Source organism: Mytilus edulis, chromosome 5, assembly GCF_963676685.1.
Source record: "Mytilus edulis chromosome 5, xbMytEdul2.2, whole genome shotgun sequence".
In the NCBI taxonomy this organism is placed as follows: domain Eukaryota; kingdom Metazoa; phylum Mollusca; class Bivalvia; order Mytilida; family Mytilidae; genus Mytilus; species Mytilus edulis.
In genome coordinates, this window is record NC_092348.1 from 84715791 (window position 1) to 84739741 (window position 23951).

At 31.9% G+C, this 23951-nt stretch overlaps 2 protein-coding genes across 2 annotated transcripts in view; both read left to right on the top strand.

Annotated features, from left to right (window-relative positions):
• The window catches only part of LOC139525281 (uncharacterized), an 80993-nt gene extending 67598 nt beyond the window's left edge, over nucleotides 1–13395 (top strand). The window contains exons 6-8 of the mRNA XM_071320483.1: nucleotides 890–1008; nucleotides 2340–3581; nucleotides 13099–13395. Coding sequence (XP_071176584.1) covers nucleotides 890–1008; nucleotides 2340–3581; nucleotides 13099–13395 — 1658 coding nt within the window. The remainder of the gene's footprint in view (nucleotides 1–889; nucleotides 1009–2339; nucleotides 3582–13098) is intronic.
• LOC139525513 (dynein regulatory complex protein 12-like) overlaps nucleotides 1–23951 on the top strand; it is a 195911-nt gene that overhangs the window by 89500 nt on the left and 82460 nt on the right. The gene's annotated exons all lie outside the window — the stretch shown is intronic.

A 23951-nucleotide genomic window follows, 5' to 3' on the forward strand; every position in this document is an offset into this window, starting at 1 on the left:
ATATTTAGTGGTTTTTCTTAATGTTCTATCACCCCACAGACTAACAAACGAGACCTCCGATGGCTAATAATATGACATAGGGTTAAAATAAAATGTTTGTAATTTTTTTTAAACTGCTGTAGATCAAGAAATGCTTGCAAAAATGTTCAAAATGATGAGATCTACATAACGTCTACCAACATAAAATTGACAGACATAATTGAAATCGTCAGTTAACACTTTATTGAAGTAATTGCCCTTTAATGACGGCTTTAATAATTTTTTCTATGTTTTCCTATTATATTTAAAACTATGAAAATAAATAAAAAAATTGAAAGGAAAAAAAAATCAACAGGATAATATCTTCAAATAATGCTGTATGCCTGAAATTTCTAGTTAACTTTTGATAATAATTATTCCCCTTATAAATGATTTTTACTAAACAGTGGCCATTGTCGATATGTTTAGCGACGCAGGCTTTTTAAAGTCCCTTGTTCTTTTTGGAATATACATATAACAATTTTATGTATGACTTTTTTATATAAGGTAAATCTTAGGTGTCACTGAACAAACTTTTGTCTTTATCGAATTCAAACTATCGCTATTTTTATTGATGAGCAAAACAACCAATGTCCCTAGTGCAGACGCCACTGGTCTCAGTGTAACTGAGTTCACGCAAAGGTTTATGGTAAGGTTTGTTTTACTCATATGTTAGTTTCCTTCATACTATCAGTACGTTTAAATCTATTGTTGTCTGTGCTTGTGTATCTTGTGACCTTAATATTGTTTTCTTTCTTGAACGCAATATTTTGATTTTGTCCGTGTTTTTTCTCGTCATTACATATAACTATTAAATGACTGACGAGTAATACATTATCAAGCTAGTTTCTACTTTGTAATTTCTTTTCAGAATACATTGACTTTTGGTTTGACAGTATTCATTGTTTCTGTGAAAATACTTCCCAACCTGCAAACAAATTAGATCCACCTGTCATAATGGTTTTCACTCATACTGATGAATGGATGAAGGTAAATATGTGCTTTAAGACAACAGAAATATAATAATAATAATTATAAATACTTTATTTAAAGAGGGTAAAATCAGTTACTACAATACTAATCTCCCCTGATGCCCTCTGAATAATTCAAAAGATACAATAATATTTAATATATACACAATGATTTAACATATACATTTACATACATACTTTTTATGCAAAACAAAAGGCGAAAAACATAGAGAATAGGTTCATGAACATATGTTGTTAATGTCAGATGTACAAGATAAATATATGAACTATTATTTAATAGGTAAATTTCATCTAATCATTACATTTTTAGTTTAGAAACAAGAAATTATAAAATTAAAAAAACTTTGTTTGAACTGTTCTATCGTTTCTATCTTTTTTTATTTTGAACAAGAATACTGTTTCAAAGAACTGTACCGGAATATTGAAATGTTTTTTTTTTCATAAAATTTGTTCTCGGACGTGGAATGAAACGACAATTAATGCCCGATGAACGCAAAGAATATCTTGCATTAACATTTTGGTTATTATTGTTACCAATTTTTAAAACATTAGCTTATTTGTAAAATCGAATTGTTTAATTTTATAGCCTTTAAAAGATTTAAAAAGGTGCATGAATTAGGATAGTATGCATCTCATATAAGTAGTTTTACTTTTTACAACAGATATTGTACTGAGCTTCGAGATATTTACACTTTTAAATTATAGAAAAAATTTCATAAAATAGTCGATTGTGGTAGGTGCAAATGCAAGTGGATATTTCATTTTTGCATAAGCACAAATACGAACAAAAACAATATAAAGCAAGATAATAATTAATCTTTTAAAAGCAATAATTTTCTTCTCTTACCCGGCGACATTTTTGGGTGAAAATTCTTAAAATAGCAACAAAAAAAATTGATCGAAAAGAGAGTCGAGTGCACCTCTTTATATTCGGGCAACGTATAAAGCAAAATCATTTGTTACATCGTATCGCTTCAGATGCTACTATTTATATATATTAAGGCTACACGTTGATCAAATAACATTAAAAAATAACTGTGATAAAAATGAAATATAACGGTCAAGTCAAATACCTTTCATATATTATCATTGATAGACTACTGCTGTCACTTTCCATTTGGCAAATAGTAATCATGTCTTATAAAATGTAAAACATGTTCTCCCCTTGATTCACTTAGACAATGTTAATGTGCAGCGCTTTATTGACACGAATGATGAAAGTACCGACTTAGATTTGATAATCATAAATAACTATAGGTAACATAGTCAAATATTATGTCTGAAGTATTTAAAGTAGTATCTTGATTAAATAATAATTTTTTTTTTCAGAGTTTGGCTAAAAAAACAGAAAAAGAAATTAAGAAAATGAAGAATGATTATTTCATTGAAATTACTGAAAAAATTGGAAAAAGAAGTGATCATATTAGAGACTGTTTTTTCCTGTCAAACACTCAATTTGGCGACGAAGACCGTGTTACGGTTGACCTATTGAAGAAGTCAATTTCAGACACTGCAAAAGATATGAAATATTTTGCTGAGCAAGTTCCTTTGGAGTGGATTAAACTAGAAAATGCTCTAGCTGTTTTAAAAAAGGATTTACAAACAAAAGTACTATCATGGGATGACATATATGACTTAGCTGGAAAAACCATCAATGGCAAAATAGATATTATTGCTTTCTTAAAAAGTCAGCATAAAATTGGAAACATAGTTTTTTTCGAGGATATAAAGGAGTACATTATTCTACAGCCAAACTGGCTAGTTGACTGTTTCAAGTGCCTCATTTGTGATGACAACAAATTAAATATAAAATTGCTTCAAACCACTGAAATGATTGAGCTGGCAAACACAGGATGCATATCAAATGACATGATAACCAAACTTTTTGAAAAGCAGCCTGATGTAAAGTTCGAAAATTATCAAGATCATATTCTCAAGGTAATGCAAAAATTTGACATTATCGTAAAACCAAACTTTAAAGGCACTCTCAACAATGTGTGTCAGCAATCAAATTCATATTATATGCCATGCATGATAAGGAAAACAGAGACTCTAGAGAATATTAAAAAAATATTTGGAGATCGCTGCAGTGCTTCACCTTGGTTGACATTCGAATTTGAATTTCTTCCCCTAGCTTATTTCAATCACATTCTAGTACATTTCATGAATGAATATATAGTCTGTCTCGAAGAAGATGGGGGAAAAAGAAAATCAATTTTTAAAGGAAAAGCAGTGTTCTTTTTAGATAAAACAAGGTTTGAACGGTTGATTCTCTGCTTTTCAAAGAATGCGATATCCTTGCAGATATGGAAATTGGCTGAATTCGACGAAAACATCTATCAACTCGTTTTAAAAAACCTCAGAAACAAAATTAAGGAGTTAAATAACCAGTTTAGACTTAAAGTAACTTATAAAATAAAAGCAAAATGTAGTACCGGAGATTATTCCAAAATATCTGGTAGATTGGGCTTTGCCGATCTAATTGAGAGATGTAAAGACGGAAATTACATTTCAGAAGATTCGACAGTACTCAGCACAGACGAATTAGTGAACACCTGGCTTAAACCCACTGTAAGCATGTTTATATTATTCATTATATGTTGCCTTCATTTTATAGAGGAGTAAACAATGTAAATTAAAGATTGTAAATATAAGAAGCACTTTTTTCATCAGGAACGCTCAGAGTCGAATATTTGAAGAACCGAAAAATGTGAGGAGCTACATGACACAAAAAAGATGCAACAGCAATAACCAAGTACATCTTTGTCTGCTAGTTGACATTGCGTTCTAAGAGTTCACAAGTGTTTTCTTTAATGTTTTTAAAATATTAAGATTTTAATTACATTTTTCTTTCAACAGATTATAAAATCCAAATATAATTTTAGTTCATGGTTATGAGTGCATTGATGATCGCCTGTAAATGTTTTACAATACATTGACATCAGATTTTATGTTTTCTCCTCCTTGTGGATGCAGACATATTAACCACCAGTAGAACAATTTAAACCTGTTCATATTCGTCATCTAATTCAGATTTGCGATATGTCGCGAGACTGGTCATTAGCGAAACGTTAATCCTATTGCAAGTAAATTCAGAATAGCACTTCTAACGGAATTATACAGTGTTATTATCATTTTTAATGCATTTTGTATTTTACTTTTGGACTTATTGCCATATGGATTTACGTATTTTATATACAAAATATCAGAAATTTGGTCAAATCCATGAACATGAATTCGACAGTTAATGACCATATGAATGTAAAAATTAAGTCTTTGTAAGCAAGGTTGACTTTTATATGAGTTGCAAAAAAATCAATAATAGAGATATTTATCAGATTTAAACCAAATGATAATATTTTATGAGGTTCAATTAAACTAAATTTATGACAGTATCACTAAATTATTCTAAAATCATTTTGAAGCATTGTAGAACTGATATCGCTATGTATCCGTGTATTATGTATAAATTTAACGGTTATTAAGGCAAATTTTCCATAAAAATGTCCGTAATTTTGATGACTTTTGAAGCCAAAATTTATGTTGCTTTGAATATACTAATGTATAATTCCCTTTTTAGTACATTTTTAGTAATTGAAGTGTTTTGTTTCCCCGAGGATATCACAAGCCCAGTAGTCAGCACTTGTTGTGCTAACATGAATTGTCATTGATATGGTTATATTTATAAATTTACTGTTTACAATTTTTCCAATTTTTTGAAGTACTAAGGCTTTTCTACCTCAGACAAAGATAACCTTAGCTGTATTTGGCAAAACTTTTAGGAATTTTGGTCCTCAATACTCTTCAACTTTATTTGGCCTTTTTAACTTTTTTGGATTCGAGCGTCACTGATGAGTCTTTTGTAGACGAAACGCGCGTCTGGCGTATATACTAAATTTAGTCCTGGTATATATGATGAGTTTATTTATGTCAATATCTAACAGATATTCAACCGGGTACACAATTTATATATATATATATATATCGATCTCATCATTAGTTGTCGTTTATCTACATTATCCTGGATTTAAACTTAAAACAGTGCAAAGGTTAGAAGAATAACATGATAAATAACCAGCATAACTGTTTTAAAATTAAATCTTGAAAGGATACACATATAGGAAAATTCCAGATTCCAAATAATGGAGACTACAGAAAATAATTGTTAACAGATACTGTTTTGTATGTCCCATTTATGGGCATAATGATTTTCGGTAGTTGCGTCTGTTCGACCACATGTCCAGGTTCAGGTTTTAATTTTTGGTCGTTTCAGCTTAAAGTGTTTGGTCAAGGTATTTTAGTTTTTAGTATTTCTAATTTAAAAGTATTTATAGTTTTTATTCCAATTTCATGGTCCACTAAACATAGAAAAAAATAGTGCGAGATGGACATCCGTGTACCATGGACACATTCTTGTTTATATTAAACACACTTGCGACATCGTATTGTCGTATGATAAAGTCGTGCTGACTAGATGGTGCACATTTTTCTTTTTGCTTTCAAAATCTTAATGTTTCAACACGTCCTTTTTCACTGTAATAAAGTTAAAATAAACTAACTTTCTTTTAACCAACCAGCCAAGTTAATAGTTGTATAGAAGTGGTAGAACACAAACATGTTAAATAGTGTAACATGCTTATAATACAAATACTGGAAGAATTCTAGGTCCTTCTGATAGAGGAGTGATTCACAAAAGGTAACAGGAAACTACAAGTGCTATATACTATAAAATTGAGAATGGAAATGGGGTATGTGTCAAAGAGACAACAACCCGACTATAGAGCAGACAACATCCGAATATCACCAATGGGTCTTCAATGCAGCGAGAAACTCCCGCACCCAGAGGCGTGCTTCAACTGGCCCTAAACAAAAATGTATACCAGTTCAGTAATAATGGACGTCATACTTAACTCCTAAATATATATAAGAAACTAAAATTAAAAGTCATACAAGACTAAACAGGCCAGAGACTCCTGACTTGGGACAGGTGCAAAAATGCGTCAGGGTTAAACATGTTTTGAGATCTCAATCCTCCTATACCTCTAGCTAATGTAGAAAAAACAAACACACAACAAAACGCCCTATATGGAATGTACACGGAATATAGTAGGAATATTGCTTTGAATTCCTACCAGAAAAGAGTGATATTCTAGTCAGACACTGGTAGGAAACCACATCGTAAATAGCCGAAAAATATTAATAAACAGGAATTTCTTTGTAGGAATATTATATATACCTACCAGGATTATGCAAATTAGCAGAAATAATTTGGTAGGAAAATAAAATTCCTACTAGAAAACCTGGTAGGAATTTTTCAAAATTCCAACCAAAAAAAATATTTCTGGTAGGAATAAAAAAATATACAAAATGTAAGTGTATATTCATAAATACACAACTGGGTCAATGATTTAAGTTTTAATCTCAACAACAAAGAAAAAAGAAAATTCAGAGAATACATTCATTTTTAAGAGACTTTTGAAATGTATAAGGAGACTGCAAGATATGCAAGCTAGAAATTTTGTTACACATAAACATGAAAATAAACCAAAAAAAGGCCTAAATGAAATTGAGAGTGAATTAATGAGTAAAATTATGCACTATTGTTGAATTAATTGATTACAAAATATTTTTAGCAGGCATATAAAAAAAATCATGTTGAGTGTATAAGAATTACCTTCAATCTTCATAAGCCATATTTTCCTGCATTTCTATATTGTAGTTGTGTGATTCTAGCTTGTAGCATTGTGTTCCAACATACAAATTTTCATTCTTTTGAATTTGTGAACTAGATCTTGCTTGCATTTAACACTCCAAAATGTGTGTCATTAGCAAACAAGAATCCAGTTCAAGATAACGAGAAAAAAAAAACCAGATAAAAAGATTTTCTGGGAGTAATCTATAAATTGATCCTGGAAGGAATCTTGTACATGTAGTACAATGTAGCAAGAAAATAAATAATCAAATCAGATTTTCAAAACAGAAAAAAAATTCATATAGACTTTCTATATGGAATATTTGATTCTAGGTAGATTCCTATTTCATTCCTACTAATGTTTAGGTGGAATCCTACTACTTATTTCGTACGGGGCACAGTAAAAATTAGTTTTAAAGAAGTCCGAGTACGATGTCAGAATATGTAACAAAAGAAACTAAACAAAATGGCAATGATACATAAATAAACAAAGGACTATTAGCAGTTATTGACATGTCGGCTCCAGACCTCAATTAAACTTATTGAAATATTATATGTCTTCATCATATGAATATCAAGTAAAATCCAATAAAACAAGGGGTTTAGTATTATACCATCATAAAACATATGTGAAGAAAAATAACCCGTATCATGCCAACAACTGGTTTTAGAATAAATGTGTTTATATCCGATGCAAAGACCCTATAAGTGAATCAATATTAAAGCCAAAATATGCAATCTTTAATGACCTGACAACAGTATCGTTCCTAAATCCATTCTTAATAAGTCTGTGTGAAGGTTTTGTTATCTTTTGAGGTGAATGCCGACATTTTCGTCCTTCGTAAAGAATATAACCCTACATAATTGGATGTGAAATACCAATTTATTGGTTTTTGTAACTGATGTGACCTGGAACTTGTTATTGGTTTGATTAGTTATGTGGAATTTGGGTTTGGAATGGTGTAGTTTCTAAATAACACCATTGTCCTATAAAAGTAATGTATATATATATCTATATCTATATCACTAACGGAAAGCTGAATACTAAAATTTATGATAAAAGAGATGATTTTGCATTTCCTATCGTTAATTATCCATTTTTAGATGGTGACGTTCCCTTGTCACCATCTTACGGTGTTTATATATCTCAACTTGTACGATTCGCTCGTGTATATAACAATGTTTTAGATTTTAACGACAGAAATTTATGTATTACTGAAAAAATTATTACTCCAGGGTTTTCGATATCACAAACTAGTCAAAACATTTACTAAATTTTATCATCGGCATAAGGACATCATTCGTAAATATAGCTCAACATGCAGACTTCTTATACGTTTAGGTATTTCACATCCAATTTTTTATGGAAATATTCTTTATAAAGCACAAAGGTGTCAGTATTCACCTAAAAAAATAACAAAACCTTTGAATAGACTTATTAAGAAGGGATATAGTTACGATACTGTTGTCAGGTCATTAAAGATTGCATATTTTGGCGTTAATATTGATTCACTTATAGGGTCTTTGCATCGGAACTAAACACATTTATTCAAAAACCAGTTGTTGGCATGACACGAGTTATGTTCTTCTCATATATGTTATGATGGTATGATACTAAACCCCTAACGGGAAGGATTGTGCCTGATGTTCATATGATGAAATCATAATCTTTCAGTCAGTTTAATTGAAGTCTGGAGCTGGCATGTCAGTTAACTGCTAGTAGTCTGTTGTTATTTGTGTATTATTGTCATTTTGTTTTTTTTTCTTTTGTTACATCTTCTGACATCAGACTCGGACTTCTCTTGAACTGAATTTTAATGTGCGTATTGTTATGCGTTTACTTTTCTACATTGGTTAGAGGTATATGGGGAGGGTTGAGATCTCACAAACATGTTTAACCCCACCGCATTTTTGCGCCTGTCCCAAGTCAGTAGCCTTTGGACTTTGTTAGTCTTGTATTATTTTAATTTTAGTTTCTTGTGTACAATTTGGAAATTAGTATGGCGTTCATTATCACTGGACTAGTATATATTTGTTTAGGGGCCAGCTGAAGGACGCCTCCGGGTGCGGGAATTTCTCGCTACATTGAAGACCTGTTGGTGACCTTCTGCTGTTGTTTTTTTCTATGGTCGGGTTGTTGTCTCTTTGGCACATTCCCCATTTCCATTCTCAATTTTATAGTTGAAATTTTTGATTTGTCGTTTTTTAGCTCACCTGGCACGAAGGGCCAAGTGAGCTATTCCCATCACTTTGCGTCCGTCGTCCGTCGTCGTCGTCGTCGTCCGTCGTCCGTCGTCGTCGTCGTCGTTCGTCGTCCGTCTTCGTCCGTCGTCGTCCGTCGTCCGTCGTCGTTAACTTTTACAAAAATCTTCTCTGAAACTGATGGGCCAAATTAAACCAAACTTGGCCACAATCATCATTGGGGTATATAGTTTAAAAAATGTGTGGCGTGACCCCGCCTACCAACCAAGATGGCCGCCATGGCTAAAGATAGAACATAGGGGAAAAATGCAGTTTTTGGCTTATAACTCAAAAACCAAAGCATTTTGAGCAAATCTGACATGGGGGTAAAATTGTTTATCAGGTCAAGATCTATCTGCCCTGAAATGTTCAGATGTATCAGACAATCCGTTGTTGGGTTGCTGCCCCTGAATAGGTAATTTTAAGGAAATTTTGCTGTTTTTGGTTATTATCTTGAATATTATTATAGATAGAGATAAACTGTAAACAACAATAATGTACAGCAAAGTAAGACCTAAAAAGAAGTCAACATGACCAAAATGGTCAATTGACCCCTAAGGAGTTATTACCCTTTATATATTTTTTTAGCAATTTTCACAAAATTTGTAAAATTTTACTTACATTTTCCACTGTAACTACTGGGTCAAGTTCATTATAGATAGAGATAATTGTAAGCAGCAAGAATGTTCAGTAAAGTAAGATCTACAAACACATCACCATCACCAAACCACAATTTTGTCTTGAATCCATCTGTGTCCTTTGTTTAGTATTCACATAGACCAAGGTGAGCGACACAGGCTCTTTAGAGCCTCTAGTTTAACGTCATTTCGGCTGACATTTGTAATACGTGTAGACAGCAATTTTGTCGCCAAACCAACAGTGTAGATAAAAGTGCTGACTTTGTTACTACCGTCCCTGCACCGGTGCCTTAGTTAACAAAAAATAAGATGACAACACAGAACGAATCAATTACAGTACCAATCGTGACTGGAGATAAAACATCAAGAAAGTGTTGCATCTGTATTACAACAAAGGGTCTATTTGTCACAATGCAAGAAAAGACTAGATTACCAGCGTTTGTAACGTAAGGTGTGCTAGTACCAAAAGGTTTAAGGTGGTGTCCGGTTCATCTAGACGGCAAAACCTTAAAAACCTGGACAGAGATAGATGGATACAGATTGAGGGGAACAACATCCGATTTAATGCGTCCGATATTATTTGGCTTCTTGACAGGTTACGTGTTATTGTATCTCATGCCAAAAAAAAAAGATTACACTTCAAAGGTCAGATCGTATGAAGATATTGTGAGCTAGACCGGAATCACCAAGGAACAATTTGAATTTTTAGTTTCAAGTGTTTTTAAATTGAAAAAAAATCTTCGAATAGATCTCTAACAACAGCAATATCAATACTGTTAGTCAAGTTAACCACCGAACTTTCTCAAAGGTGAGCTTTTTGTTGGTGTTTTTTTTTAAGGAGGAGGTTTTTTAAGCCCGCACATGTTGTTGGGCTTGTGGGATACTAAGTTAACATTTTTTAGTTAAAAACAGAACGATATGATGACTGCTGTAAATATAAATAAGAAGTTGCGCTATGAGTGCCAATGAGAAAACTCTCCTGCCAAGTTACAATGTATTTAGAGTTAACAATTATTTATAGGTCAAAGTACGGCCTTTACTACCGAACAGCAAGTTATAAAGGGCCCCATACACATATAACTTTTAAGACGTTTGGGTCAAGCAGTGTCACCCGAGCCCTGTAGATGAAATGATGTATACCGACTTGTTTGGTCAATATCTATAACGTATATAAAAATAGAATAAATACAAAAAGGGATATCGAGTAACACGAGTAACCAAAACACACCAACTGAAAACAAAATATACGAAAGACAACACCAAACAAAATTTAAAAAAAAACGAAATAAAACAAAACATATGAATCTCACTACGTCTAAACAGTTGAGTTGATGTACATGATGACGTACGGGTAATCATTTTTTTGTCACTTGCAAGACAGCAACCGTGTTGTTTGTTTAAAGAAACTCGTAGAATCGACCACAGTCAAGTACTCAATTTAAACACTTTGTACACTTAACTACAGTCAAATAAACTTAACGTTATGTTTGTTATAAATGTTATGAAATACATTCTTGAAAACAAAGTACATATTTTTCGGATATCTGGCAACTCTTTTGGGAATCGGAAGCAAACGTATAGTTTTGAAAATAGTGCAACAAGCAAAGTATGCACTGTCCGATGATTTCAGATATCGGCAGAGACGAAATTATAAAAAACCATACTATTAGTTACGCTACTCAACTTTTTAGTAACTTTATTTCTTTAATTCTGGATAAAAGTAAAATCACAAAAATACTGAAATCCGAGCAAAATTCAAAAAGGATAGTCACTAATCATATGGCAAAATCAAAAGCTCAAACAAATCAAACAACTGTCATATTCCCGATTTGGTACCGGCATTTTCTCATCTTAAAAAATTGTGTGACATATATGTATATATAGGAAAGCAAGAAATTCAAATCCCAGCAGCAATGCTTTTCTATGCAAAAGCATAAACCTTTGCTTAAACCGATGGTCCACGGATTGATACATATTAAGGATATTGGAGCCGTACTTAGCGGATGGCAAAAACAATGATGCTAGCATTGTGCACCATTTGATGGGATGTAATGATGAAAATATGATAAAATAGGAAAAAAATATATTCTGATTCTAGATAGAGGATTTATATGAGATGCGTTAGATTTTTTACAAGCTTGTGGGTTTGAAACCGAATCGCCTGTGTTAATTGCTATATCTACTAAGCAGTTTTCGAAAGAAGATGCGAACTTGTCATGAGCAGAAACTTAAAAGAGATGGATGGTTGAATCAGTAAACGTGCGATTTAAAACTTGGAAGTATTTCGATAAAGTTGTCCTAAATATCGATACATTGAACCTTAAAGAATACTCGAGAATAGTTGGCGCAATATGCAATAAATTCAAGCCATCGTTAATCAAATCTGTTGAGGAACACTGTGACAATGATAGAAGTATGTTGAAAGTCTAAACAAACAAACTGTTTACAAGAAAGAGTCTTGAACGACAAAGCATTGAGTAAACAAGAACGAGAGTGGGTTCCGTTACACGAATGTAAACATTATGACAACTTCCTAAAACTGACAAAGGATTACTTACGATCTCTTACATTTGGTGTTTACCAACTATACCAGGCTCCTAACTTTGCCGACCAGCATCCCTTGACAATGACAGCGATATCGATATCTTTTTACGTATTGGCTCGTCGTCCACCGTTCAAACCAAAATACAATCCAGACACACGAGCTATAAACAAAACTACTTTTGGCTCGAATTCAATGAGTTAAAACATACTCATCCAGATAACGGTTGGGTTTGTGATTGTTAGACGGGAGCCCGAACTGTGGGATACTGTGCCCATGTAGTTACGATATTGTAGTACATCGGATATACCAGACATACAGATTATAAATCCAAAACAGACATTTATTCCAATGTATTTAAAGATTCCATTGTAAACTTTGAAACAGAGATCGATCTTGAAACAGATTAGCTAGCTTATATCAGAGGATTAAATTATTAAATGTGTTTTTCTCTGCGCCGGAGACTGATGACGTATTTTCATGTACTATAATAAACATTGATCGGGCTATTAAAAACATGATTTCCTAACTAATCAAAAGAAAAAATAACAGACAAATGCCCCATCCTCTTTACAAAAGTACACTTTACGTAGCCTTATAAACCTCTTATCAAGACTCATCCATCATCATTGCCGAACACATAATTCATTTGAAAAGGACTCCGAATCGACTGGACGTACACACTGACAGAAATATTTGCCACTGGTATTTTCCCAAACAACGATTCACTCAGAAATGCATTACTGAAAAGGGTTAGGTTAATTGTTTGTTTGTGTAGTATCTCAGATCCGTTAAAATACAATTAGAAAGAAAAAAAAATATGAGTAAACACCATTTATTTTGAAAAAAAATAAATTTCAACTTACTTAGAATTTGATCTTTAGAAAAAAAAATGATGTACAGATAAGTGTAAGAAAAATATTAGCTATGTTTACCAATATGTTATTGTTATCGTAATTCTTTTAATTTTTAAAGATCGAAACAGCCTGTGACCAACTTGAAATTATAATTGATGAGTTAGTAGCTGAAGGGAAACACATTTTGTCGATGAAAGAAGTTGAAGAATTAAATAAAATCAGTATTGTGCGTACCCTGTCTCCTGATCAACTCATGACTTTTCTACATTCTCAACACAAACTTGGGAAGATTGTTTACTTTGATGTTCCACATCTAAGATATTATGTGATCATCAACTCACTACTCTTGGAAGAAGTGAAGAACTCTTTTGTCACAGGTATTTATACTATGTCTACCTTAATACTCAAATCGTGAAAGATTATGGGATTATCAGTCTTAGAATTTTCCGCTTTCAACTTTTCAAATTGGTACACTATTGTGCCGTTTTTTTTAACATTTTTTACTCGAGCGTTACTGATGAGTGCTCAAGAAAAAAAAGCGTTTCTGACGTACATAGTTGTAATCCTGGTATCTATGATGAATTAATGTATCTTTGTAGAAGTAGATACATCTTTTGTTATAGGTATTTATGCAATGTCGACTTTGATACTTGTATTGGGCTTCCCTTTTCATTTCATGATAAATTATATGTCAAATCAAAGAATATTTGTATTTTTTTATGTAAGTTGTTAATTGCCCATGTAGCACCTCTGATGATCGTTAATCTGTTTATTAATCGATATCAGGTTGATACGTGGCATCACTTCCGATTATAATAATATAATAATAACAAATTATTTATTTAACACGTTAACAACCATGTTTACTTCGCAATGTATTTCAATTCATACAACTTGTTAGCATAGATAAATCAGCTAATTTCCGAAAGCAATTATTTTATCAAAAATTTGAATAATGTTGTCAGTAATCAAGATGAACAAGTAAGTGATAATAAACTATTAATTTGGAATGTCACACAAACCATTTTAAAGCAACTAATGATTATTTTCTGATGGTTTCAAATTATTCATTTGACTTGGTTTTGAAAAAAAAATCCACGCATTTAAGAACACGTGAACATGTAACTTTAGCATAAACCACTAAAATTAATACCAACGAATTAAAGTACTTTTACAGTATATGTTTTGTCAAACAATCACATGATATGCCATTGCTTTATTTTGTTATTTGCAATATGCATAACTTATGTTTTATTCTGTGAATGCGTTTAAACTACCTTTACGTCTTTTTCGCAGTTCGTCTTTGTTGTGTATATTCTTCCTTTAAATAAGTCAATTATTAAATACGTTCTGTTTTAAATGCGATTGTTTTGTTGAATGTTCTTTACGTGTTGTTTTGATACATCTTTGTTCTATGAAAACCACTTCATAATATTATTTTTGAACGGCTTCATGTTGTGTCTATACATATGTATCTTCTGGGAAATATATAATATATCATGATATAGCTTATATGAGTTTTGCCAAATAATTGGTGCTTTCTGTTAACATTATACGTCGCGTAAATCTACTAGTACGTTATGTACTACACTGTGTGCAACACATTTTAAGTTATGTGTAAATTCCATTTTTTTAAATTTAAATGCATATTGCATCATGTGCAAAGACATATAATGTTTTGTACAAAAATCTATTACATCAGGTGGAAAAACTATTAAGTTATATGCAAAAACCTACTTCATTATGTTCAAACACTTTTAACGTTATGTGTAAACAAATATTACGTTATGGTAAACGCTTTTTTAACAGATTAAAATAAAACAAATCAATGATATTTACATTTACCTTTTAGTCATGGCTAAGTCAGTTTATTTTCGATTAATGAGGTTGACTGTCCCTCTGGTATCTTTCGCGCCTCTTTTACAGTATAATTGAAAATTAGGGAAACCAAAAGAATGTTGCATGTTAAAAACAAAATGCAACAGCATTTCTTTATGGAGAATTAGAATGGAGCAGACATTGATGCTTTTTTACACGTTCAACAACCGGGTCATTATACAGGTCACCATATTTTGCACACATGCTTAATGTTTTGGAAAACGGCTGATTATGTATATATATAAACATATGATAACTGTGTCTTAAATTCATGAAACATAATACATATACGTGTATTATGTGTAGCCTATATAGTATCTTCATTTCTCAATATGATTTTAGTATTAATATTTAACATTTTCAAGGTGGAGGGGCCTCAACATGAGTTTTTGGGTACATATATGCAGCCGGTATTTTTAGAACTATACGATATCATATTCCAAATATCTAAGCGACATCTTTTGAAACATCAACAATACGCAAGAAAAAAATTTAGGCGGAAGAATAAAAAAAAAAATTATAATAATTAAAAACCAATTGTTCAAAGAACAATTGAAGGTCTTTCAACTAATAAAGATCTATTTTGATATGAAAATATTAAAATTCAGTTGAAAATGTCAGTTCCTATGGCTTTATGATGTATAAATATGAATTTAAAGCAAAGGTCAAAATCTAGAACGTCCAATTAACCTTTGACTTTGACCTCAATTTCAAGGTCATAGACTAAACATCTCGAATCAAAAGACACTAGTTCCTTAATATGTATGGTTAATGAGTAATATCACTTTACGCATAATTCTAAATATAAGAGGGGCGAAAACTCACATTTATTAGCTACGCACCCTTGCAACCAAAATTTGTAAGTTACGACATGTTGCAACTAACAATGTAGTAAAAATAATTTGTCGATATCTTATAAGGTTAATGAAAATAAGTGAAAATAAGCCAAAATCAAAATTTAGAATTTGACCTTGACCTTTGACCTTGACCTAATTTTCATTTTTTGGGACCAAGGATCTTAAATCAAAAGACCTAGGTCTCTATCACTTATGGTTTACCAGTTAGAAATGCATATCACTTATATCATATACAAAAGGGGGGATAACTCTCATATGGAGTTTCCGGATAGCTTCGGTTAAAATTAAAATCCTAATCCTGAAGATATAACGAGCAATTTGGTAAAATAAATTTGTCGTTATCTTTTACGGTTGCGAAGGAGTAGTGGCCACAAGAAAAACAGTGTTTGGGGAGATAACTCTCACAACGTTAAGTTTTTAGTTACGCCTTTGTCAATTTTTAAAGCGTATAAACTTTACGATATCATATTCCAAATATCTAAGCGACATCTTTTGAAACATCAATAATACGCAAGAAAAAAGTTAGGCGGAAGAAAAAAAATAATAATTAAAAACCAATTGTTCAGAGAACAATTGAAGGTCTTTCCACTAGTAAAGATCTATTTTGATATGGAAATATGAAAAATCAGTTTAAAATGTTAGTTCCTATGGCTTTATGATGTATTAATATCAATTTAAAGCAAAGGTCAAAATCTAGAACGTCCTATTAACCTATGACCTTGACCTCAATTTCAAGGTCACAAACCAAGGATCTTAAATCAAAAGACCCTAGGTCTTTAATATATTTGGTTAAAGAGTAATATCACTTTACGGGTAAACCTAAATATAAGATGGGCAAAAACTCCCATTTATTATTTGCGCACCCTTTCAACCAAAATATACAAGTAAGGACATGTCGCAAATAACAATTTATGAAAAATTATTTGTTGATATGTCATACGGTATTTGAAAATCAATGAAAATAAGCAAAAATCAAAATTTAGAACATGACCTTGACCTTTGACCTTGACCTCATTTTCATTTTTTTGGACCAAGGACCTCAAATCTGAAGACCCTAGGTCTCTATCACTTATGGTTTACCAGTTAGAAATGCATATTACTTATATCATTTACATAAGGGGAAATAACTCTCATATGGAGTCTCTGGAAAGCTTCGGTCCAAATGAATTGCCTAATCCTGAAGATGTAACGAGCAATTAAGTAAAATAAATTTGTCGTAATCTTTTACAGTTGCGAAGGAGTAGTGGCCACAAGAAAAACAGTGTTTGGGGAGATAACTCTTACAACGCAAAGTATTTGGTTACGCAGTTGTCAGTTTTAAAAGCGCATACACTTTACGATATCATATTCCAAATATCTAAGCGACATCTTTTGAAACATCAATACTACGCAAGAAAAAAATTAGGCGGAAGAAAAAAAAAAAAAAAAAAATAATTAAAAACCAATTGTTCAGAGAACAATTGTAGGTCTTTCCACTAGTAAAGATCTATTTTGATATTGGAATATGAAAAATCAGTTTAAAATGTTAGTTCTTATGGCTTTATGATGTATTTATATGAATTTAAAGCAAAGGTCAAAATGTAGAACGTCGTTTTAACCTATGACCTTGACCTCAATTTCAAGGTCACAAAGCAAGGACCTTAAATCAGAAGACCCTAGGTCTTTAATATGTTTGGTTAATGAGTAATATCACTTTACGCGTAATTCTAAATGTAAGATGGACAAAAACTCCCATTTCTTGTGTGCGCACCCTTTCAACCAAAATATACAAGTAAGGACATGTCGCAACTAACAATTTTGGAAAAAATATTTGTCGATATGTCATACGGTATTCAAAAATAAGTGAAAATAAGCCAAAATCAAATTTTAGAATATGACCTTGACCTTTGACCTTGACCTTATTTTCATTTTTTTGGACTAAGGATCTCAAATCAAGAGACCCTAGGTCTCTATCACTTATGGTTTATCAGTTAGAAACGCATATCACCTATATCAAATACATAAGGGGGAATAACTCTCATATGGAGTCTCTGGATAGCTTCGGTCAAAATTAAAATCCTAATCCTGAAGATGTAACGAGCAATTTGGTAAAATAATTTTGTCGTAATCTTTTACGGTTGCGAAGGAGTAGTGGCCACAAGAAAAACAGTGTTTTGGGAGATAACTCTTACAACGTTAAGTATTTTGTTACGCCATTGTCAGTATTTAAAGCGTATAAACTATATGATATCATATTCCAAATATCTAAGCGACATCTTTTGAAACATCAATATTACGCAAGAAAAGAATTAGGCGGAAGAAAAAAAAAAATAATAATAATTAAAAACCAATTGTTCAAAGAACAATTGAAGGTCTTTCCACAAGTAAAGATCTAATTTATTATCAAAATATTAAAAATCAATCTAAAATGTCAGTTCCTATGGCTTTATAATGTATAAATATGAATATAAAGCAAAGGTCAAAATCTAGAACGTGCAAATTACCTATGACCTTGACCTTAATTTAAGTTCATAAACCAAGGATCTCAAATCAAAAGACCATAGGTCTTTATTATGTATGGTTAATTAGTTACATCACTTTACTCATAAATCTAAATATAAGATGGGCGAAAACTCCTATTTATTGTTTACGCACCATTTCAACCAAAATTTATAAGTAATGGCATGTCGCAACTAACAATTTAGTGCAAATAAGATGTTGATATGTTATAAGGTTTTGAAAATTAGTAAAAATAAGCCAAAATCAAAATTTAGAATATGACCTTGACCTTTGACCTTGACCTTATTTTAAATTCTTTTGGACCAAGGAACTTAAATCCAAAGACCCTAGGCCTATATCACTGATGGTTTACCAGTTAGAAACGCTTATCACTTATATCAAATGCATAAGGGGAAATAACTCTCATATGGAGTCTCCGGATAGCTTCGGTCCAAATGAATATCCTAATCCTGAAGAAGTAACGAGCAATTTTGTAAAATAAATTTGTCGTAATCTTTTACGGTTGCGAAGGAGTAGTGGCCACAAGAAAAACAGTGTTTGGGGAGACAACTCTTACAACGTAAAGTATTTTGTTACGCAGTTGTAAATTTTTAAAGCGTATAAACTATACGACATTATATTCCAAATATCTATGCGACATCTTTTGAAACATCAATACTACGCAAGAAAAAATTGAGGCGGAAGAAAAAAAAAAAAAAAAATAATAATAATCAGAACAAATTCAATAGGTCTTTCCACGGAAAGGTGGAAAGACCTAATAATCAGAACAAAACCTATAGGTCTTTCCACGGAAAGGTGGAAAGACCTAATAATTAAAAACCAATTGTTCAGAGAACAATTGAAGGTCTTTCCACTAGTAAAGATCTATTTTGATATTGAAATATGAAAAATCAGTTTAAAATGTTAGTTCCTATGGCTTTATGATGTATTTATATGAATTCAAAGCAAAGGTCAAAATCTAGAACGTCATATTAACCTATGACCTTGACCTCAATTTCAAGGTCACAAACCAAGGACCTTAAATCATAAGACCCTAGGTCTTTAATATGTTTAGTTAATGAGTAATACCACTTTACGCGTAATTCTAAATGTAAGATGGGCAAAAACTCCCATTTATTGTCTGCGCACCCTTTCAACCAAAATATACAAGTAAGGACATGTCGCAACTAACAATTTATGAAAAATTGTTTGTTGATATGTCATAAGGTATTTGAAAATAAATGAAAATAAGCCAAAATCAAAATTTAGAATATGACCTTGACCTTTGACCTTGACCTCATTTTAATTTTTTTGGACCAATGACCTTAAATCAAAAGACCCTAGGTCTCTATCACTTATGGTTTACAAGTTAGAAATGCAAATCACTTATATTATATGCATAAGGGGAAATAACTCTCATATGGAGTCTCTGGAAAGCTTCGGTTCAAATGAATTGCCTAATCCTTAAGATATTACGAGCGATTTGGTAAAATAAATTTGTTGTAATCTTTTACGGTTGCGAAGGAGTAGTGGCCACAAGAAAAACAGTGTTTGGGGAGATAACTCTTACAACGTAAAGTATTTTGTTACGTCGTTGTAAATTTTTAAAGCATATAAACTATACGATATCATATTCCAAATATCTAAGCGACATCTTATGAAACAACAATACTACGCAAGAAACAAAATTAGGCGGAAGAAAAAAAAAAAAATAATAATCAGAACAAATTCAATAGGTCTTTCCACGGAAAGGTGGAAAGACCTAATTAAAAACCAATTGTTCAAAGAACAATTGAAGGTCTTTCAACCAATAAGGATCTATTTTGATATAAAAATATTAAGATTCAATTGAAAATGTCAGTTGCTATGTCTTTATGATGTAGAAATATGAATTTCGAGCAAAGGTCAAAATCTAGAACGTCCAATTAACCTTTGACCTAGATTTCAATTTGAAGGTCATAGACTAAACACCTCGAATCAAAAGACACTAGTTCCTTAATATGTATGGTTCATGAGTAATATCACTTTACGCATAATTCTAAATATAAGAGGGGCGAAAACTCCCATTTATTGTCTTCGCACCCTTGCAACCAAAATGTATAAGTTACGACATGACGCAACTTACAATTTAGTAAAAATAATTTGTCGATATCTTATAAGGTTAATGAAAATAAGTGAAAATAAGCCAAAATCAAAATTTAGAATTTGACCTTGACCTTTGACCTTGACCTAATTTTCATTTTTTTGGACCAAGGATCTTAAATCAAAAGACCCTGGGTCTCTATCACTTATGGTTTACCAGTTAGAAATGCATATCACCTATATCATATACAAAAGGGGGGATAACGCTCATATGGAGTCTCCGGATGGCTTCGGTCAAAATAAAACAGAACATTCTGAGGATATAACGAGCAATTTGGAAAAATAAATTTGTCGGTTACTTATACGGTTGCGAAGCCTTAGAGATAACAAGAAAAACAGTGTTCGGGGAGATAACTCTTACAAGGTAAAGTTTTTTGTTACGCGGTGTCAGTTTCAGAAGCGTTTTAATTGTTCGATATCATATACCATATATCTAAGCGACATCTTGGGAAACAAAAAAACAGTGAAGGAAAAAAAAGTTGGCGGAAGAAAAAAAAAATAATAATAATTAAAAACCAATTGTTCAAAGAACAATTGAAGGTCTTTCAACTAATAAAGATCTATTTTGATATGAAAATATTAAAATTCAGTTGAAAATGTCAGTTCCTATGGCTTTATGATGTATAAATATGAAATTAAAGCAAAGGTCAAAATCTAGAACGTCCAATTAACCTTTGACCTTGACCTCAATTTCAAGGTCATAGACTAAACATCTCTAATCAAAAGACACTAGTTCCTTAATATGTATGGTTCATGAGTAATATCACTTTTCGCATAATTCTAAATATAAGAGGGGCGAAAACTCCCGTTTATTGTCTACGCACCCTTGCAACCAAAATTTATAAGTTACGACATGTCGCAACTAACAATTTAGTAAAAATAATTTGTCGATATCTTATAAGGTTAATGAAAATAAGTGAAAATAAGCCAAAATCAAAATTTAGAATTTGACCTTAACCTTTGACCTTGACCTAATTTTCATTTTTTTGGACCAAGGATCTTAAATCAAAAGACCCTAGGTCTCTATCACTTATGGTTTACCATTTAGAACTGCAAATCACTTATATCATATATAAAAGGGGGGATAACTCTCATATAGAGTCTCTGGACAGCTTCGGTCCAAATGAAACAGAACATCCTGAGGATATAACGAGCAATTTGGAAAAATAAATTTGTCGGTTTCTTATACGGTTGAGAAGCCTTAGAGATAACAAGAAAAACAGTGTTCGGGGAGATAACTCTTACAAGGTAAGGTTTTTTGTTACGCGGTGTCAGTTTCAGAAGCGTATTAACAGTTCGATATCATATACCATATATCTAAGCGACATCTTGCGAAACAAAAAAACAGTGAAGGAAAAAAAAGTTGGCGGAAGAAAAAAAAAAATAATAATAATAATAATAATTAAAAACCAATTGTTCAAAGAACAATTACAGGTCTTTCAACTAATAAAGATCTATTTTGATATGAAAATATTAAAATTCAGTTGAAAATGTCAGTTCCTATGGCTGTATGATGTAAAAATATGAATTTAAAGCAAAGGTCAAAATCTAGAACGTCCAATTAACCTTTGACCTTGACCTCAATTTCAAGGTCATAGACTAAACATCTCGAATCAAAAGACACTAGTTCCTTAATATGTATGGTTCATGAGTAATATCACTTTACGCATAATTCTAAATATAAGAGGGGCGAAAACTCCCGTTTATTGTCTACGCACCCTTGCAACCAAATTTTATAAGTTACGACATGTCGCAACTAACAATTTAGTAAAAATAATTTGTCCATATCTTATAAGGTTAATGAAAATGTGTGAAAATAAGCCAAAATCAAAATTTAGAATTTGACCTTGATCTTTGACCTTGACCTAATTTTCATTTTTTTGGACCAAGGATCTTAAATCAAAAGACCCTAGGTCTCTATCACTTATGGTTTACCAGTTAGAAATGCATATCACTTATATCATATACAAAAGGGGGGATAACACTCATATGGAGTCTCCGGATAGCTTCGGTCAAAATAAAACAGAACATCCTGAGGATATAACAAGCAATTTGGAAAAATAAATTTGTCAGTTTCTTATACGGTTGCGAAGCCTTAGAGATAACAAGAAAAACAGTGTTCGGGGAGATAACTCTTACAAGGTAAAGTTTTTTGTTACGCGGTGTCAGTTTCAGAAGCGTATCAACTGTTCGATATCATATACCATATATCTAAGCGACATCTTGGGAAACAAAAAAACAGTGAAGGAAAAAAAAGTTGGCGGAAGAAAAAAAATAATAATTAAAAACCAATTGTTCAGAGAACCATTGATGGTCTTTCCACCAGTTAAGACCTTTTTTATATGAAAATATTAAAATTTGGTTTTAAATGTCAATTGTACCGTCAAATGACAGCTTATTGAACGCTAATTCCAAAAATGTATGGTTTCTATGGAAAAAGATATAGATAAGGGAGATAATTGTTTACTTCCGGTTCAAACGATGTTATTTCCGGTATAGTGTGATAGTTTAAGTGACACTGATTCTAAAAATATATGGTTCTATATACTTTTTCATTAATGAAGTACAAAATATAGCTACTTCCGGTTTACAAAAGGTCACTTCCGGTTGTCTTTTTCTAGATCACATTGCTTGCAACCTAATTTAAAAAGTCCCAAGTCTTGATCATGTATACATATGAGGTAAAAGCAAAGGTCAAAATCTAGAACGTTACATTTACCTATGACCTTGAGCTCAATTTCGAGGTCATCAACCAAGGACCTCAAATCAAAAGACTCTAGGCCTCTACTATATATAGTTAATGAGTTGTATTACCTTACAACTAATATTAGATATAAAAGGGGGCAAAACTGGCATCAAATGTCTACGTACTCTTTCGACTAAAATCTACGTGTTACCACATGTCGCAACTAACAATTTAGTAAAAATAATTTGTCGATAAGTTATACGGCTTTCGAAAATGAGTGAAAATAAGCCAAAATCATATTTTATAATATGACCTTGACCTTTGACCTTGACCTTATTTTCATTTTTTTGGACGAAGGACCTCAAATCAAAAGACCCTAGGTCTCTATCACTTATGGTTTACCAGTTAGAAATGCAAATTCTTATATCAAACATAAAAGGGGGGATAACTCTCATATGGAATCTATATACGGCTTCGGTCAAAATAAAACAGAACATCCTGAGGATATAACGAGCAATTTGGAAAAATAAATTTGTCGGTTTCTTATACGGTTGCGAAGCGTTAGAGATAACAAGAAAAACAGTGTTCGGGGAGATAACTCTTATTTGGGAAAGTATTCGGTTAAAACGAGTTGGTTTTAAAAGCGTATAAACTGTTCGATATCATATTCCAAAAATCTAAGCGACATCTTGCGAAACAAAAAAACAGCGAAGGAAACAAATTAGGCGGAAGAAAAAAAAAAAAAATAATAATAATAATAATAATAATAATCAGAAGAAATCCAATAGGTCTTTCCACGGAAAAGTGGAAAGACCTAATTAAAAACCAATTGTTCAAAGAACAATTGAAGGTCTTTCAACCAATAAGAATCTATTTTGATATGAAAATATTAAGATTCAGTTGAAAATGTCAGTTGCTATGGCTTTATGA